This window comes from Thunnus thynnus, chromosome 14 (genome assembly GCF_963924715.1).
Source record: "Thunnus thynnus chromosome 14, fThuThy2.1, whole genome shotgun sequence".
NCBI classification, from domain to species: Eukaryota; Metazoa; Chordata; class Actinopteri; order Scombriformes; family Scombridae; genus Thunnus; species Thunnus thynnus.
In genome coordinates this window covers 9,816,353-9,835,113 of record NC_089530.1, presented here as the reverse complement: position 1 = coordinate 9,835,113, position 18,761 = coordinate 9,816,353, and the positions used below count along the sequence as shown (strand labels likewise).

Sequence of the window (18,761 nt, the reverse complement as noted above, 5' to 3'; positions counted from 1 at the left end):
ATTTTAATATAAAACGATATTATTTAACATAATATAATATACAGTATATTACTTTAAAACAGAAGTGTACTACAAGGGTCTGTGTATGCTGATTATTTCACTTTCACTTACCTTAATGACAAATTTGAGAGGAGCCATTGCAGTGAACACAGCAGTCAGTCAGTGTCACCTGAAACAAGTGTATTGTCATGGATTACAGCATAGACTGCATATATATTATTATTGTTTACATATTTAATATATTTTTTTATATACAGTCTATGGATTACACGTTGTAACGTTAGCCTAATAACACGCTCCAATGATCATGCATTGTGGACAACATGTAATACCAGCAGGCTATAATTTAACCACCTTCCTAAAAAAATAATACCAACTATCTTATGATTGACACTTGAGTGTCTATGATGAGCCAATTAGTATTCTTGTGCTCGGTTTCTTACACAGATATGTATTTGGCTTCTCCTAAACGTAATACACCGTAATGTTAATCCTAAATCCCCCCAAAAAACGACTTTTGACGGTCTAACAGTGAAAAGCTCCCAAAACGAATAATTATTGCTAAAAGCAGCATTGCTATAACGTTAAACTATCAGTATACAATGACGCTACAAACACATAATAACAAAATGTATTTGGTACAACGCTGTGTAACAACATTAACAGATCTCATACCGCCAACAGTTTTTGAATGCTTGTCAAACGACGACCAGGCTGCGGAAAGATGACGTCACACTTAATTTGTAGTCCTGCAACCTCGAAGCCAGTGTGAGTGGGAGCTTTTCAGCGGATTTCTTTTGGCAAAATATTCCTCGAAAATACTGAGTAAGGTAGGAAAAGCGACTGTCTGTCTCTGTTATCAAGCGAGGTGGCCTAGCCATGGAGTTTTAAATTAACAGCAATAATTTCTAAGGACTTTTTATCGAATAGGCTCCAACGCTGTGGCCGCTACCATGGAAACGAATGGCATATTTTAAAAAAGCCTGTATTAATATCGAAATTATACGTCGTCGAGTTGTATCCATATATTTTTAATTTAACATATAGTAGTCTCTATCACATGAAATCAACATCGTTTGCTTTTTAAAGTATACTATAACAAAGAGGTCACCCAAATATAGTTTAATTATGATCAGGCAATGCGATAAGCTTCACTATCTTTGTCGTGGCAGACAACAGTGCCTAACAACGATTTTTTCGTTTAACAGACAGTTTTAAAGGACATTTCTAACCTACCTTATCTTCACTACTCAAAGTAAAGTTACTGTCTAAGCGTACTTCACTACCGTAAGGCTGTCAACAATGGTCCTAAGGTGAAATAACTGCTGAAGTGATGTCTCGAGTCGCCAAGAAAGCTCCATCTCTTTGCACGGATTTACCACTGGACAACACTGACATTTGTGACAAGCTTCATATTCTGGGGCAGCTTCTGAGATCTTGTTTTGGTCCCACAGGTAGACTGAAACAAGTTCATAACAACATTGGAGGGCACGTTGTAACCACCTCATCTTCCTCAGTTCTGCTTCCGGCAATTTCTTCGCCACAACCTTTTATTAATCTGATAATAACCTCTATTCGCAACCACGTTTCTCGTTACAGTGACTGTGGATTGTTTGCTGCCATTCTTTGTTTGGCTCTTATTCAACAAGCAAAGCAGTCTGGTGTCAAAAGAAATGTGGCTATCAGACTGAACAAGCACTTTCTGGGTTTGTGCACCAGTTATCTTCATCAAGAAGACTGTGCATGTAAAGTGAAGCTCGACTTCTGCAGCAGCCACATCTTGATCACATTAGCTCACAGTGTTATTTCCAGCAAACCAGCCAGTGTGCTAACAAAGCCAGAGGCACTTCACGTCAGCAAGCTGGCAGTGCAAGCCTTTTTGCTGACTGTGCCTTGTAAGAGCCCAGGTATAGTCAGTCTTGGCAGGATAGTGACTGTCTCTGTTGAAGGCCAATCTGTGCTGGATTCTGCAGTGTTTCCGGGCTTACTGGTGGACATACCTGATGTCTTTGGCATCTTCAAGGTGGAGAATCTTCCTCCTAATCCACTGCGTATGGTACTGTTTAGTGTATCTCTTGCTGGGGATCTTTCTGAACTAGGAAACGGGACAATTGAGGTGCATCATGGTGCAAACACAGACTCTCAAATTCTGGATCAGCTCCTGGAGATTGGCAAACAGGTGGTTAAAGACGAGGTGAAGCTCTTTGTGTGCCAGAAGGTCATCCACCCAGTCCTGCAGCAATACCTGAGGAGTCATGGTATCATAGTGATGGAGAGACTGGGGATCACTCTCATGGAGCCACTTATTCAGCTGACAGGTAGGCCTCTAAACGTACGCACATAGCCTTTGGCAGAACCATCATGGCAAATTCATGTTCTGCAGCTAAGCACAATTTAAACTCACAGAACATAATTTTAAATAACATGAAATTTAATTATAGGGAAATTAGTATAAAATGATGCACAACATATCTGTGTGTGTGTGTAATGCACAGTAGCTCCAGCTCCAGGGATGAAACTAACTTTTTTTTTTCATTATTGATTAGTCATCCCATTATTTTCTCAATTTAATGGTGAGTCATCTTGTCTACACAATGTAAGAAAATAGTGAAAAATGGCCTTTATATTTTCCAACAGCCCAAAGTGATATATTCAAATAGCTTGTTTTATTCCACCAACAGTCTAAAACGAAAAGATATTCAGTTTAGTATTGTAAGTGTTTACATTAAAGAAGCTGGGACAAGGGAATGTTTGGTATTTATGCTTGAAAAATTACTAAAATAAACTAGCAGCTTTAGTTATATGAATGTAAAAATAAATACATTTTGCAGCTACTGCTAAAGCATTGACATTTGTTCATTCTTTTGGGTGTGAAATTGTAAATGTACATATGTATACTGCCTCTACTGCCCAGCCAGAGTGTATCCCGTGCTATAACTCTGCTCTGTCTATCTAAGCTCCTGTTTCATCTCTGTCTCCTTTAACAACTAGGTGCTCAACCTGTGGCCACATTACATACCACAATCCCACGCAAGGCCTATGGAAACGTGAAGGATCTCAGTTTTAGGCAGTTTGGATCCAAGACATTGCTGCATTTACACCCTCCTGGGGAGTCAGTGATCTGCACGATGGTCCTCTGCCACAGGAATGAGACAATGTTAAATGAGTTGAAGGTAAGATAGAGTTAAAAGTGTTGGAACTATACTGTTGGCCTCAGTTTTAGTTGGCTTTGGTTTTAGAGATGTGTCAGCCTGAAACCTCCATTAATAGGAGGCAAATGTGACAGATGGACTGATGTATTAATTTCCATCTGTGCGACTATTAAAGGTGGCGTGCCAGAAGACAGAACATGTGTTGAGGCTCACCCTGAGGGAACCATCTGCCTTACTTGGAGCTGGGTGCACTGAGACCCACTTAGCTGCTTACATCAGACACAAGGTGAGATCCAGTATTTAGTCTTGAACCAGTGAGCTGTACAAAACATTTGATTTATTTCACATATTTTAAGGAGAGCATGTCTTATTCATGTTATATTTCATCCTAGAGCATGAATGATGTCATTGAGACAGCGTCAGTGTTGGGATGCTCACAGACAGAGTACCTGCTTGGCATGGAGGCATTCTGCCGCTCTCTGGAGTCTGTGGCTGCAGCGCTGGAGCACGATGGTGGGAATTCTCTTATTGATCTGACTTTTGCTCACCACTGGACTCTCCCTGCGGATGTGATGCAAGAACACATGGAGGATAGCTTGGGCCTTTGTGGCTGTGGACTAGTGGAAAGTAGCCCAAGTATGAAGTGGAGTTATCTTAACACTAAATATCCAGAGTTCTCACCTGCACCCTTGTCTAGAGACACGACTCTCCAGCCACATGTACTGGACTCCTTCACAGCCAAGCTCAATGCGTTGCAGGTTGCTGTAGAAACTGCTAATATTGCTCTGGATGTGCAATATATAATTCAAGATATGAACTAGCGGATGGATGAATATATTCTATTCAGTGAGGGATTCTGGTTTGTGGCGACCAAAATGAGGAATAAATGCTCTTTTTATTTTTCGAAAGTAATATTTACTTTCTATGTTAGCACTCACTTTAATGAAAATCTGAATGAACCCTGGAGCCAGTCAGAGGGATTGTTGACCCTCTGTCCTGTTGTTTCCATCTTTTGAAAGTATTGTGTTTAGTCATTGTCTTATTATCATATTTGTCCATATTTTCCTTTATAGATATAAACTGTCACTCTTTTTCTTAATTTTGTGGGCTACTGGCTATAATCTACCAGCCTTGTTTTCAGCTCACATATGGTGTATGTGTTTACTCTTAGTTTAGTGTTTGAGCTGGTAGGAAGCAACCTTTTGTCCACATTGTCCAAAATTTAAAATTTACAAGCTATATCAGCCACATTTCCAGCCAATAAAACGTAGAATTTAAATGATGCACAGTTAGAAGTGTTTGTAAGATTGACATGAATCAAAAAATCAGCTTATTTATGAGACCTTTACGATTACAAACTGGCATTTTTCTGTTGCAATTGTCTTTGGTCAGCACTAGGAGGAGCTGCAAGGACGCTGTAGATTTTGTTTTTTACCAGCATAGTACCAAAAGAAAAAAAACCTACCAGCTCTGGGCTTGTGGTAATTTTCCACCCTATTTCATGACACTGTGTTACATTCAAAATGTTACCAGTCTTAACCTGCTGACTGGTGTTGGTGCCATTCCTTGACTCTGTCTACTGTTCAGTGTTTCATGCCATGTTGCAGACAGTCATAACCATCTCATGTGATAGGACAATGAGCCCAGATTATGACAAATGAACGTTTATTTCTTGTCACAAAATCTCTTCCAATCTGAAACTGTTCATTTCATGAAGTTTCACTTATTAATGTCTTTGAGTTTCATTCATAGCAGTGTGTACAGAAAGAGTTGAACAGAGTTTTGTATATGGGTTAACATTAAAATGTACCAGAAGTTGGATGAGCATTCTAGTTAATATTAAATTATGTGTAAATATTAAATGACTATCACTAGGTCCTGCAGTGGATATCAGGCTTTGCCATCATAAATCTACTGAGCCAGGTGACACTATCATCTATCCTGACCTAACTTAAAGTTGCCTCTGATCCCACCCTCACCAAACAAAGAGTAGATACTTGGCAGCTTGACCCAGCTTTATGTATCTACCCTGCATCTGCTCAGGCTAACCTACAATGACTGGCTCAACTGGCTTCATAGGCAGTTTCATCCAAATGCCATGATCCGCTCAGTTGTACACTAGCAACCCTCCTGGTATGAGTAATTTTTCCATGCATGAATCATGTTCCTTGACCTGTCTTACCAAAGAAAAAATAACATGGTTTTAATGTGAAGTTGAGTGTAAGAGCATATGAAAGTCTACACAGTAATGACAAGCAAAATCATAACAGATTCTTGTGCAGTAAAATGAGTGTGATGTCTGATTAAAAATACAACAATAGGAGTGTCAAAACTGCACTAGTCTTCTGCTATTAGGTCCACAGGGTACACAGTTGTTGTCTGTCCTTATAAGATGATGGCGAGGTGCTTTTTCTCAGAGGATGAATGGAATCAACGCCTTTCGTAACTTGGGATAGTCTTTGAATTTCTCCTGATAAAACCTGTAACAATGAAACAAAGGATAATAGCTATCAGTCAGAAATGGCATATGGTAATGCCAGTGGTTTCACATTGTGCCTGTACTGCCTAGTTATGCTTTTTCATAAATGTCAGAGGCACCTGTGATGGTAATAGGCTCTTGGTCCAATGAAACAGAGGCTAAACACAGCAAATGAGAGTGCTGGAAGGGCCCAGGTGGCTACTGCATAGCCAAACCACTCCACAATCTCTCCTAAGTAGTTGGCACCAGACACATATTCAAAAAGACCTCCTGCAGGAGAGTAAAAAGACCGCAGGTCACCACAAACACAGGATGGATGTGAGTTAATGAATGTGTAATCTTTGTGTCTTACCTGTAGGAATCTTGTATATTACTTCTCCTGGTTTCCTCAGGTTACGTAGAATATAGTCACTGTGTATATTGATGGCCATTCCGACGTAAAACAGTACTAAACCTAGAAGACATTTTCACTTGTGCACTATTGACTTCTCAAGAGATACAATTCATGAAGCCTTTCATATTTTAGATAAATAAATGAAAGAATAAAGATTGCACCTACCAGTTTTAAAGCGATAGTCAGCTGACCACTCATCATTGAACTGAGCACAGTGCAGCAGGTAGTGTCCCTGCAGGAAACCATTCAGAGAGCAGAAGAAACCTGCTGTCATCATCACACCCAGTGGGAAAGGCTTTCCTCTGGTCCGTAGCGAATAGACAAATGTCCTGTGGTTGGTGAAGAAATAGATACAGCAGGTAAAAAGATGAAGGGATAATCTTTTTATCCATGCTGCAAAAAACCTTTTATAATCAGATGGAAAAAGGCCCCGTTCTTCACGGGAGGTTACTAAAGCATTCCTCACACTGCTTTAGCCTTCAGATTATAACAGCAGGAAATCTCATTTTCAAAGCTCCTTTTTTCGCTTTCTCCATCTGAAAATGTGTTTGTAATATTCATCTTGCATAAAGTGACTGATTACATGCATCTAGCATAGTACAATATAAAAGTACAATGGCAAAATGTGCTTTTTAATAAGATGCTAATACCATTTTTTGTGAGTAATAGGATTCAAACATTATTACTGTATATTAAGAATGGGAGTTTAACCTTTTGAGTGATACAAAGAAAATCTTGAATTCGGTTTAGTTTTTGTAAAATTTGCTCCACACGATCTTACTGTCATTAATAGAACAAGATCCATGATGAATACAAAGTACTCCTATAAGGACTCATTTTCTGTTCATACCATATACAAAAAGCAAAACAGCATATCCCTACAGACATAACTGAAATACTAAAGATGTATATGACAAAATAAACATGAGGAAAACTACAAACTGTATCAAATCAGTGACAAATAACAGAAATTAAAATGAGTCATTAGTAAAATGAATCTGAAAATAGTCCTGCAGGCAGTTTTGTAGTTATGTGTATCTTGAATGAATGGGAGTGTGTGCGCCTACCTCCAAAGACACTGATCACAGCTGCACATCTTAAAGTACATCTTCACAATTCCCTTCACAGACAGATCAAAGGGCCACCACCAGCATCTGTCTCTGCTTTTACCTTTGAAAGTAGTGCATGCAAAAGGTCCCAAGCAGTAGTGTCTTCCCCATGCTGGAGGGTTTGTCCGAGGTGAGTGTCAGAAGTAGGGGGATCAGGAGAGCCGGCATCTCCTGAAGGAACCAGGCTAGTCTGGCTGGGACCATCCTAGTCAGAGGAGAGAGTCTCATATGGCGCCCATAGGAAGTCTGGGTTTTCCTGTGATGGACCAGATGCCCCAGTCCTGTCAGGATCAACCCACAGCTGAGATAGTTGATTAGTTCCCCATAGCAGTGCATCTCGCAGCAGTATTGGTGAGTGTTGCAATAATCTGCGTCTCTAATCGAAGGCGTCTGTGTAAAGTTAAGGGGATGTAAACAGCAACTCTGACTCCTCCCAAAGGCAAATAAAGAGGTGTCAACCAGCTGAAACACGAGTGTGCTCCCTTTTTTCACAGCGTGGGTACAAACATTGCTAGAGGTGAGGTTATTATTATCCTTTCCAGCTTGGAACGGGCTCGGAAAGTGCTGACGTTAAAATGCTGAATTTCCCATAGCTACAACAGAATTGCATGGAGTATTAAAATCACCATGCAAGTCAGCTGCTAGAAATCTGTTTTGGTCTGAAGTCAACCAAAGTCCCTTGCTAACAACTTCCTCTGTCTGTCCATCCTGTTTACAAACTCACACAGCAACATCTGCACCAATCTGAAATGATTTAGTTCTGTTTATAGTCAGAAGTTTGTTAGTAAATTTGTTACGGATCACTTGTATTTATATGAAGCTTTGCCATTCCTAATCATGGGAATAAGTGTGAAGTTTAGTGATGAGGTGCTCAAACAGGACGACTGACTAGTCTGGAGCAGACAGGGAGGAACGTGGCACAACACACACAGTTAAGGCAAAATATTTTTACTACTGTGAATCATAATAAATCCATTTCTGTGCCAGAGACAGCCTCACTAAGGATAACCTGTTCTTCCTGATCTGAGCACTGACTTACTTTAATGCCTGATGACATTATAGGGCAACTGAATATTGACAAAAGATACATTTTACCTCATGTTCTGGTATTTCTGCTATTACCTGTCAGTGACATTTGAGTGGCCTTAATGTATAACCCCAAGCTCGCTTTCCCTGCATCTAAATCAACTGATCAAGTGTCAGTTGTAGTATTTTCTTAAAGTAACACAAAATCAACTATTCTGGTTGTAATTTGATGTCAGTGGTTAGAATATGAGTGATAAATGATTTTAAAAAATTCTGGAAATGAACTAGGTCAAATTCACACCATCTGTAGTCACCTTGTGTGAATATATAAATGTATTATACATTTTATTAGATTTATATTCGTGTGGATCCTGCACTGTAAGAACAGTGTTGTTACGAAATTCCTCCAAACATCTGGCTCCCCCTGCTGGTGACATTTGCCTAAACAGCTCTACTGTAAAATGACAATGAATAAACACAGTGGATATTTATATTACCCAGGATGCAGCATTGCACTGAGAAGCTGTTACCATACATGTTTGACAGTTGGAAAACTGGATTGAAAAGTACACAATTTACAACCACAGTAACACTAACTGCTGCAGTGCTGGAAATACAAGACTGTTAATTCATTGCAATTTTGGCAAATGGCTGCATTTATAGTGTGTGTGTGTGTGTGTGTGTGTGTGTGTGTGTGTATATATATGTGTATATATATATATATATTTTTATATATATTTTTTTTTGGAGGAATATACAACATATTTATTAAAGTCAGAGATTCAAAAGTGTAATGCATATACCAAGTAAATTGTTTTCTGTGTGATTGTAAATACTTGAAGAACAAGACACCAGAGCAGACATGCTTTTCAGTATATTTTACTTGTTTTGTAACATGAATCCGCGGCCTTATCTGAAGAGCCTTTTGGGATGCTTTGTCAGTGGAACCTGAGATCAAAAAAACTCCATTTCAGGGAGTAGTTAAGTAGTATATTTTAGGTTTATGACGTGTAAGTTCCCATTCTCTAAGCAAGAACAAAAAAAAAAAATAATAATAATAATACAAAAACCATTTCTAAAAGACAAAGATCCATAAAAAGAAAATGAACAGTGTTGAGGTTCAGCCTTTGTCTCTCTCTACAGGAATGAGGTGAGGTGGAGAAAACAAAACACCACTCCCTGCTGGAGAAAGGAGATAACAGTTGGTGCCATTTTAGACCAACAGATGGGGGGGGGGGGACAGGTCACATACTCCCGGAGTGCTCGGTGAGCTGGAGACATTGCTGGGCACTAGGCAAGGGAGGGGGGGGGGGGTACATGTGGAAAAACAAAACCTTAAAGTACACATTCTAAAATAAGACCAAAAGTGAGAATACGCTTTATATGTATATGTGCAACAGTGATAAAAAGGCACAATAGCACAGTGTGTCATGCTTTACTAGTTTCCCTTAAAATTAACCTTAGAAGTCAAGAGAGTCTGGGGATTCATGTACCCACTTGGTGCGACCACATATTGTAGCGCAATGTTAAAACTGCATCATCTAAAAGGGGAATACTTGACTTCAGCAACAAGAGTCTCTCAGTAAAAAAGTAGTAATCAAAAGGTCAAACAGCAGGATGGCAGACATTGTGCGCTGCCTGTATAATATCATCATTGAGCTTACAGTGTACTGCCACTATGAATCATCAGGATTTGGATCCAGCTTTTGTGGTTAGTTTGTTCGTTTTCGAGGGACAGTAGGACTACATGGCAAATTACTTTAATTTTGTTTTCTTAATAATTATGATCCTCCTGCTTAACATTTCATAATGCAGATATTCAATTTTTGTTGAAGAGATCAGATCCAGTAAATCCACAGCAGGGAACAGCAATTATCAGTTGTTGTTTTTTTTTTTGCACAAATTATTCAACCTTACAACAAAAGCATTGTGGCTTTGTTCTGGTCTTAAAACTCCCATCTGTTACTGGTTTCAGCCAACCTCTTCCAATTGTTACTCCTACTGCCTCAAGAGCAATTCTGAAGTGAAATCATAAGTGATTTCTCATCGTCATACACTGAAAGGCAACAAAGCTGGAAAGCAAAATGAAGACTTGAAACTTCCCAATAACTTTTGGCTTTCTTAAATCAAAACGTATTAACAAAAACAGTTGTAAATTGCTACCTATTAAGCTAATATAATAACAGTTCCTACAACTTAAGCAGACCGTCTAGGCCTTTATATTTGTGTTATTTTGCTCAGAGCAAAACAAAAGCTCTGACAGAGCTCAATGTGTAAGAAAAGACATTTTCTACAAGTCTAGTAAAAGAAAAACTCACTCCAAGTCTGACAATTCAATAACTACAGAGATTCAAGGTGGCAGTGTAAACAAAAACTAGAGGTGTCAGTGTTTATATCCAGCTTTGATTACATTTTGTAGCACCCACAACTGCAGCCTGGCCCTAGCAAAACATATCTATAATGCTACAAGCGTATAGTTGGAATCTGGGAGCAGTGTTGCACAAACTAATTTATTGGGCAAACTATGTTGATGACTTTAAAGCATAAATGACAACACTACTTGAGTAAATACCATCACGTCTAATAAAAGTACTAAAATAGGGAGAAATAAAGGAATGAAATATGAATAAAAGATAATATTTAATAAACTATTATAAGAGTAATAACGTTTTTGGTTTTGTACAGTAGGGGGTTAGTGAACTTTGTTGGATGCAGCCCTTTGTTAGCAACTAGAACATACTGTAATGTTGAGCAACGGTAGTAATTACCTATGACACTGGGTTCAAAGTTTAAGTTGCATGTAGCTTGAAGCAGTCAGTCAGAACACTCATTTCATTTTCATCTGGCAACATTTCAATATTCTTGATTTCCATTAACATCTGCAGTTTTATTTTTGTTCCTTTTTCTGAGGCAAATTACATGAGCACACACCGCCAAGAGTCCAAATGTAAAGATTGCATTAGTACAACTCAAATCCATCGTTTTCTCATGAAAATAAAAAAGGACTAAGAGGACGACTACAGTCTTTGTAAGAACCCAAATAAGATTTCCACCTCCCCACGCTTCCTCCGATAATACGTAACCCTCCCATCCCCTCTGATCCTTTGCTCCTTCATATTCTCAAAACTGCACTTCAACACAAAAAGTTTCAACCTAAAGCTCTGAGACACACTTCAAACTGAGAGGAAGGTGGAGAAAGGCGGGAGAGTTGAGTGGGAGAAAGGGGGCGGGGAGGAGGAGACTGTATTGGCTTGGAGTGTCTAGGTCCATCCTGCAAATAGTGGGTGTAACTGGGGGGTGGGGGGTGGGTGAGAGGGAGGGTGTGTGGGTCAGGTTATGGCGATAGATAATAACGGCAGGGCGGCGGCGCTGCTGTGGCCCCTGCGAAAGTTGACCTCAATGAACGATGAGTCCCCCGGCAGCGTAACTCACGGAGCTGTCTTGCCAGTTCCTGCACTCACTTGACTGGGCGTAGTTCAGGAAAGTGAAATTCATTTCTAAACCAGTCTTCCTCAGCTCAGCCACAGCCTGCAAAACACACACATAAGTTTAAGTGTCTCATCATGACAGGACATATATTACTGTTATTTACTGTCAAGAGTTTGCTAAGCCCCTCCCTCAAACAGCAATTGTCCAATCATACCTTAGTAACCACAACTAGGTGCCTGTTGATGCCTGTCAATCGTTAGATTTTTCAACATGGGGCTCTAATACTTGGTGTTTAAAGAGTTTGTAGGGTAGTGTATCCAAAAGCAAAAAGTGTAAGGAATGGATTAAACTGTGTATTTATCTGCTCTATCATAAGTTGCAACTATTAGCACGACCAGCTTTTCAACTAGTTCACCTTATTAAACATTTCAAATGGTGAATCTGTTCCCATTATGATTGCAAACTGCATATATTGACAACAGTAACTAAGGGAGGAGGTGGGGCTTAGCGAACAGTCAACTGAACCGCCATCAAAACCTCTACAGAGAGTGACAGGTGACTCTTTGTTTTGTAGTACTCACATTTAGCAGCACTCCAATAGGGTGACGTCCACAGATGGTGTTGCGGTACTTCTTCAAGTAGTTGGTGAAAGACATGGGATCCAGCTGCTCTATAATGCCCATCCCCTTCACATGCAGAAAGAAAAGAAGTGAAACAAAAGCAATGAAATTTCTATGTGCCCTTATGTCTTTGCGTTTTTTTCAAAAAATCCTAAGAGTACAATACTGTTGATTTTTGTGAGCAGGTTTTTTTTTTTTTTTTAGAGAAGTGATAAATTCTTTTTCAACATTTTCAACCTACTTTCCCATGACATGGTGAATACATACAGATAATTATGGGTAGTTTTGTTTGGGTTTGTGTCAAATTTCAGTTTATACTTATCTTCGTTATCTCTAGAAATGTTTCTCATCTTAAAACATCAGAAACTCCTGTATGCTGAGCTAAAGAAAACAAGCTTCCTTATCAAGAAAACAAAAGACAAATCTATATCCATGACCTCTCTGCACTTCAGTATTTTTAACTTTCTGAAACACAGGCCATGTATTTCCTTTAATATGATGAGTTTCACTGTGACATTACTGTGTATTTAATATGTGCTTCGTTACCATTACAGCTGTGTATGTGGCTGATGACAAAAATGTTTCTTTACATATTTAATTCCACACACATTTGAATCAAATATATCTCAGTGGTTACCATTTTATCAAGATGCTCAATAGACCTGTAGATCTCCCCTTGAGATTCATCGTAGTATGTGTAACGGAACCGTTGACCTTCATAAAAGAAATGGACAACAATACAAAGCTGAATACAGTCATGTCACATTTTAGAACAGTTTTTATTGGTAAAACACAATACAAATGCTGAACATTAACACAGAACACAACATAACACATACACGTTAACACAATAACAGATACATTGCTAAAACTACACCTTTTAAAAGGCAGAATAATTGCACAGAATGAATGTAGTGCCTTGGTTATGTCGGTACCTACCCCAGTGGCAGAAGTCAGATGAGATGATGAAAAGGTTGGAAGGATCTGCCAGGTACTTGCTGAGCAGCTTCCCATACTCCTGTTCCTTAGACTCACTCAGGGCACCCACAAGCACAGGGACGATGCTAAACTCATCTTTGTGGCTGTAAAATCAAATTATGGAATTTTAAAAAAAAAATCAAGTACAATAACTGCACCTCAATGTCAAATTTCAAGGAGATAGGGTGGATAAATGAGCGCCCATCAGCGAAAGCTCCACACATACTTTTTTTAATTGTGGCAGCCTACTACATGATAAACTGACACTGGTGAGTGTTGAGTCCCTTTAATACCCTATATGAAACTAATATTTCTAATTTTTCTTGTGTGCTCAACGCCACAGGTTTTAGGTAAACTTGTATGGATGATATGCATTGATCTAATGTGCTTGATTCTCTCCATACTAGACTCCTGCCAACCTAACAGAAGGCCGTATCAATTATGCATGTCATACTTTCCATCTATCACTGCACCAATGTGATTCTTGTTTACAGTACGTATAGAAAATCAAAGAATAAACAGAACTGAAAGAGACCTTGTACTGTCTTCTTGTTTCATCGATAATAGTTCAGAAAAGGCTTCATTCTGTTAGACATTTCCCTCTGAAAGTCTATAATCTTGATTCTTTTGTTTACTGAATGCCACTAAGATGTGCATTACCTCTCCATGGCTTTAGCAGTGTAAGGCAAGTGCATCTCGATACTGTGCTCATCTTCGTCTGTCTGCATACTCATCCGCTCAAACAACCCAGTTTTCCAGAGGTCAGCATAAACTGTAAAACAGAGGTGAGTTTCACTTTAATTTGTGTATTTTATCATGACCATAATACCCACTTATTAAGTAGTTTCTGGAGCTGAATGCTCATTTAAATTGGCTGTGCAAAACCTCATCATTAAGAAAGCCTTTATCCTTCAGAGTCAGGGAACTATCTGGTCCCTGGAGGATGATTAAAAGTGTATCACCTCCCGAGACTGCTTGAGGTCTGCATGTTGGAGCTCTTTTCTGGCTAGACTAAAGCAATCACAATAGCAAAAAGCCTCATTTAGCTGTATTTGTACCCACAGTTTGTTTTTTTTTCTACAAGTAAAATGATCCTGAATGACTGGAAGCAAATTTGTTTATTTAATTTATTTTGTGGCATGAAACATGCACTACATTCAACATATCTAAACTGCAATTCAAACAGTAGTCATGCTATTCCTTTACCTAAATCATTTACCAGTTAGCACGTGTGAACATGTGAGACTGAGTGACAAACACCCGAAAAAGGTGACAGAATCATAATGTCATGAGTAAGAACAGTGAATACCCTTCTGGTCGATTCTCAGGTCATAGAGGGGTGTTCTATAGATGTCTGCAGGTGACAGGGCACAGCGGGAGAGGGGCACGTGGTGTGAAGGTCCCAGGATGAACACCCTACGACTGAAGGGCAACAGGACTTTATCTCACTCACTCTGTTCACCAAAGGCATACCACCAGCGCTATATTCTACTATCTAAACTAACATCTGTTCATTCTATGGGGGGAAATTCAAGATAAAAAAAAAAAAATCATACAAAGCATTTTCTTAAATAAGGAATGGAGACTGAAAACGGAATGACTTACGTAATAGAGGGATCAACCTGCTTGTAGGCATGTGCTGCACAAGCACCACAGTAGGTATACCCAGCATGCCTGAAAACAAATGAAAATGACATGGCACCATTTGACATGTTCAGATGATATTTTTTTTTCTTCCATTTGTCATTGTGTGCTTACGGCGCTATGATGGCTCTAGCAGGTCTGATTGTGGATTGTGCTTGGGACAGCCAGCCTTCTAGTTGTGCGTTCAGCTGGGATCCTGAAAAAGCAGAAATTAAAAAAATATATTTCTTTCATGCCAAATCGCTGGATTCCTCCTCATGCAAGGTATTTTTTTGATATCATTATAATGATCCCCAAGGGGTGACAGCAGCTTATTTAGCCTGCTCAAGTGTATGCTATTTTGGGTGAAAAATAGTAGTGACTTTGACATATCCACCTAGTATTATATACAAATAGTAACCCATCTCTGATGATGACACCTAATATCTTTTAGACCCTGGACCTTTGAGGTGAAGCAGCAGACCATACTGTCTTCTGGTCTTGGTTAGACAATAAAAATATGCTGTTAACGTTATGTCAACGTCAATCAAACATTAGCTGACTGAGTTATATAATTAAGTTCGCACGAAGAACAAACACACCAGTATAATTTGTTTGTAAAAACGGACAAGGACATCTGGATCTGGGTGGATTAACGTCAGATCTTTGGACACATTATTGTTTACATGCAATGTAAATGGGGGGAGGGTTTTTGTGTTTAGCTACTGTATACGCTCTGTGGAAAACGGGTATTACTACAATGCAGTAAGGCAGGCTTTAAAAGGATAAACAGGCAGCAGCTAGCTGGTGAAATGGGGGAAGGGGTGCATCATGAACCTTCATTTTTCTGCCCTGCCCTGCCCAGTCCTTTGTTTCACGGCAGGGAGTATTTTTGCACTTTACTTAGTCAGGGTCAGACACCAACAAGACCACAACAACACCAGAAGCTTGGCCTAAGTGAAATAGTTGCTAACAGTCTGTTTCGGGAAATGTCTAATCTAGCCAGATGGTTGGTAGGCCAGGAAGTTCTGCAATACTAGCCAAGTTAGCCTTTCTTTAATATTAATGACTTTGATTAATCGATAAAAAAATATGAGCAGCAGATGTCTGTTTATTTTCTAAGTACTTCCATCGACTATCCGAGAAAGAAAAGTGCTGAATAAGCTCAAACCAACCATGCACCAAAATGTGATAGCGGAGACGAGGTTGTCAATATCAGCTAAGTGTTAGCTCGCCGACTTTTCATCAGCTGGATTTACAACCCTGGCGTTAGCTGTCATCGTCTGCTTTGACAAGCAATGTATTCGACAGTTTTTGATGTCAAGATATTAAAAGCCAACCAAACTAATAAAACGCTGCCATGACAGAAGAAAAACAACAACAGCCAGCTACCACGCAGAGGGCTAACGGTGGTGTGTTGACAGTTACCCGAAGCAGAGTACCAGCTCCCGGCGTGACTTGCTTCTCTGCACACCACTCGGTTCGACATCTTGGTTCCCAAGCCGCCTATCTTGGTTTACTTAACTCTTGTCAGGCGAAAAAAATAAAATAAAATAGCAAATGCCGGTGTTAGTTAACCCAGAGGAGAAACAACGGCTACTAGAGTAGAGTAGAGACAAAGGGTAGAGACAGCTGGGTTAGCTGCTAACAAGCTGCTGGCCGCTGTGTTGTTACCCGGAGACAGCAGCTAACGACAACTAGTTAGCCAGTCTGGGGATATTACTGAGCAAATTCGGAAAGGCACAAAGTATAAAATCTTTGTGATGTGTCAAGCTGAGGCAGCCAGCAGGGGAATACCGACACCAGGATCTGTCCCAGCCGAAATCTGAGGATTAACTGTTACTGAGTATGTCTGTCGGCTCAGGTGAGGGGAGTCACTGGAACGCTTCTCACGATGACGTCGGAGCACGTTGATTGGCTGCTTGGTAAGACAGGATACAAATGACTGGTGGAAAACTCTACTAGGCGTGGCCTTTGCTTCTATGCTTGTTTGATTATGAAGTTGTTCTGTCCGTCAGGTGAGCGGGTACAGTGTGTCAATGCTAGCAGCAACTGACATTCCTACCAGAAGAGAATATGCAGGACTGGTTGTCTGAGATGCACTTAACTCATAACTGCTTAAGAATTGCACTATATGATTATTATCGTTCTGCACAATGTATAATAATAACAATGTTTCTATTGCACATCACATACTGTATAATAATTCTAATTCTACTCTTTATTTTATTTTTAGCATTAGCATTGAACAATGGATAAAAACTTTTTTTTACCACCTATCTTACTTTCATTTTATTGTATACTATGTATATAATTACTGCACAATATATAATGTTAACCTTTTCTATTTTACTATTTTATTTTATTCTATTCTTGTGTGTGATATGGGCTGAGTGTTGCTGTTGTGACACTAAAATTTCCCTTGGGATTAATTTAGTATTTTTTTTATTCTTATTTGCTTGAGAAAATGTGGTGTTCAGAATCAGAAACATCTTCATTAGAATCAGAATCATCTTTATTGGCCCCTTATGTTTACACATACGAGGAATTTGACTCCAGTTTAATTGCTTTCAATGCACTTAGACAGAATAACAACACAACAATCTTCAGAAAAATATACAAGGAATGACTATACACAGGTGACATAATTTCTGTGAACTGTAAACAGGATACAAGGAAATGATTTCATCCCAATGATTAAGAAGAATTAGAAGACATGTTTTACCTATGAATTTATCAACGTGAATGTGACATTTTTACCGGTTTATTTTCCTATATTTGCTTATTTTGCCTGTTTTTTTTTTTTACTATTTACTTTATCTATTTGCCAGTTTTAGTGTAGTTACTTGACTTTTGTATGATGCACACACAGCCTTATAGATAGTACAATTCTCTGTTCTTTACCATGAGATTTGATTGGGTGAGAAATATTGTGCCAAGCCGTAGTGATCAAACACGTTTAAAATGACATATTGATAAAGGTTAATGCACTTGTTTGGGTTAATATCAGTCGTTAGTGGTTCGAGACATTTCCCCTCTAAACTTCACAAACAGTTTCATTTACATGAAACCACAGATGCAAAGAATTAAAATTATTTAACATTTGACAAAAAAAAGCAAAGAGAAAAAAGAAAAGTCCACACAATTACTTCAGATTTTGAATAGCCGAACTTTTTTTTTTCTTCTTTCCCCTAATCATCTCATGTCCCCATAGATTTACCTTAATTGTGACCCTTTGGAGGGGGCCTGGCCCCTAGGCCGGGGACCACTGGACCAAACTAACTGACTGTATAAAGTAGTTAAAGATAGCTTCACTAAAGCATTAAAATGCCACTTACACATTGATGCATGGGTATTATCAATCTAATAATGTCATATATAATAATATATCAGTCACCATGAATATTATTCTGCAGAGTGAGTACTTTCGCCTTTGATACTTTAACTACATTTTGCAAACTGCATGTCAGTGCTTGAGACTTGTACTGACTTACAATAATTATAAACCCCTGTCTTCAGAAAAATCAAGCCTTGATATCAGCTGTTTTAAAACAGCAACATTAGGTCTAAACTTGGGACTTAAACTGCAACTGCCATACATGGATACATTGTCAATATTATTCCTGCTGTGTCTTCTATTTTTATTTATGTGTTGCACAACATTTATCATCTAGTTTTATTTTTGTTGAAGAATCATTGAGGAAAGATCTAGTCATGTAGCGATTAAAAAGGAACTGTGCAACTGACAAATGACAAAACAGTCTTAGTGTAGCTGACTTTGGGGGACCAACATGACTTTTCGAATGAGTTTGTGTGTTATAAAAATAGTAATTTGATGGTGGGGACACTCTCAAATTGTAACAGTTGAGCATATTGCATCGTTAAATTTGCACAGGACTGCATCAAATATAATATCGTGTGATGACTTCTCAGCAGCATACATTGTTGTGA

The 18,761-nt window shown here is 39.0% G+C and overlaps 4 protein-coding genes across 4 annotated transcripts in view; 1 reads left to right on the top strand and 3 right to left on the bottom strand.

Moving 5' to 3' along the window:
- Positions 1 to 834, bottom strand: part of slx4ip (SLX4 interacting protein) — a 34,860-nt gene extending 34,026 nt beyond the window's left edge. Inside the window, exons 1-2 of the mRNA XM_067609719.1 lie at positions 676 to 834; positions 112 to 169 (exon numbers count right to left, since the gene is read on the bottom strand). Coding sequence (XP_067465820.1) covers positions 112 to 138 — 27 coding nt within the window. The 5' untranslated portion in view covers positions 139 to 169; positions 676 to 834. The remainder of the gene's footprint in view (positions 1 to 111; positions 170 to 675) is intronic.
- Positions 835 to 857: 23 nt separating this feature from the next.
- Positions 858 to 4,971, top strand: mkks (MKKS centrosomal shuttling protein). Its single transcript, XM_067609718.1, has 4 exons — positions 858 to 2,318; positions 2,992 to 3,173; positions 3,328 to 3,438; positions 3,545 to 4,971. Exons 1-4 carry the CDS (start codon positions 1,334 to 1,336, stop codon positions 3,971 to 3,973), a joined length of 1,707 nt encoding a protein of 568 aa, XP_067465819.1. The 5' UTR covers positions 858 to 1,333; the 3' UTR covers positions 3,974 to 4,971.
- A 326-nt stretch (positions 4,972 to 5,297) lies between these two features.
- On the bottom strand, positions 5,298 to 7,898 carry srd5a2b (steroid-5-alpha-reductase, alpha polypeptide 2b). Its single transcript, XM_067609720.1, has 5 exons — positions 7,196 to 7,898; positions 6,191 to 6,354; positions 5,984 to 6,085; positions 5,751 to 5,901; positions 5,298 to 5,632 (listed from the first exon to the last, which is right to left on the bottom strand). Exons 1-5 carry the CDS (start codon positions 7,468 to 7,470, stop codon positions 5,566 to 5,568), a joined length of 759 nt encoding a protein of 252 aa, XP_067465821.1. The 5' UTR covers positions 7,471 to 7,898; the 3' UTR covers positions 5,298 to 5,565.
- Positions 7,899 to 9,023: 1,125 nt separating this feature from the next.
- Positions 9,024 to 16,689, bottom strand: memo1 (mediator of cell motility 1). Its single transcript, XM_067609716.1, has 9 exons — positions 16,239 to 16,689; positions 14,946 to 15,027; positions 14,793 to 14,861; positions 14,497 to 14,609; positions 13,848 to 13,959; positions 13,149 to 13,291; positions 12,847 to 12,923; positions 12,171 to 12,275; positions 9,024 to 11,688 (listed from the first exon to the last, which is right to left on the bottom strand). The coding sequence occupies exons 1-9, from the start codon at positions 16,297 to 16,299 to the stop codon at positions 11,557 to 11,559; spliced, it is 894 nt and encodes a 297-aa protein (XP_067465817.1). The 5' UTR covers positions 16,300 to 16,689; the 3' UTR covers positions 9,024 to 11,556.
- Positions 16,690 to 18,761: the final 2,072 nt, after the last annotated feature.

Excerpts from the sequence above, each read along its gene's own strand:
- srd5a2b (XM_067609720.1), bottom strand. The coding sequence starts at position 7,470 with ATGCACTGCTATGGGGAACTAATCAACTATCTCAGCTGTGGGTTGATC. Across the intron at positions 6,086-6,190 it reads TGACTATCGCTTTAAAACTG|GTTTAGTACTGTTTTACGTC; the intron begins GTAGGTGCAATC and ends AATGTCTTCTAG. Across the intron at positions 5,633-5,750 it reads AGAGCCTATTACCATCACAG|GTTTTATCAGGAGAAATTCA; the intron begins GTGCCTCTGACA and ends TCATTGTTACAG.
- mkks (XM_067609718.1), top strand. The coding sequence starts at position 1,334 with ATGTCTCGAGTCGCCAAGAAAGCTCCATCTCTTTGCACGGATTTACCA. Across the intron at positions 2,319-2,991 it reads GCCACTTATTCAGCTGACAG|GTGCTCAACCTGTGGCCACA; the intron begins GTAGGCCTCTAA and ends TTTAACAACTAG. Across the intron at positions 3,174-3,327 it reads CAATGTTAAATGAGTTGAAG|GTGGCGTGCCAGAAGACAGA; the intron begins GTAAGATAGAGT and ends CGACTATTAAAG.
- memo1 (XM_067609716.1), bottom strand. The coding sequence starts at position 16,299 with ATGTCGAACCGAGTGGTGTGCAGAGAAGCAAGTCACGCCGGGAGCTGG. Across the intron at positions 14,862-14,945 it reads GCTAGAGCCATCATAGCGCC|GCATGCTGGGTATACCTACT; the intron begins GTAAGCACACAA and ends ATTTGTTTTCAG. Across the intron at positions 11,689-12,170 it reads CTATTGGAGTGCTGCTAAAT|GCTGTGGCTGAGCTGAGGAA; the intron begins GTGAGTACTACA and ends TGTGTTTTGCAG.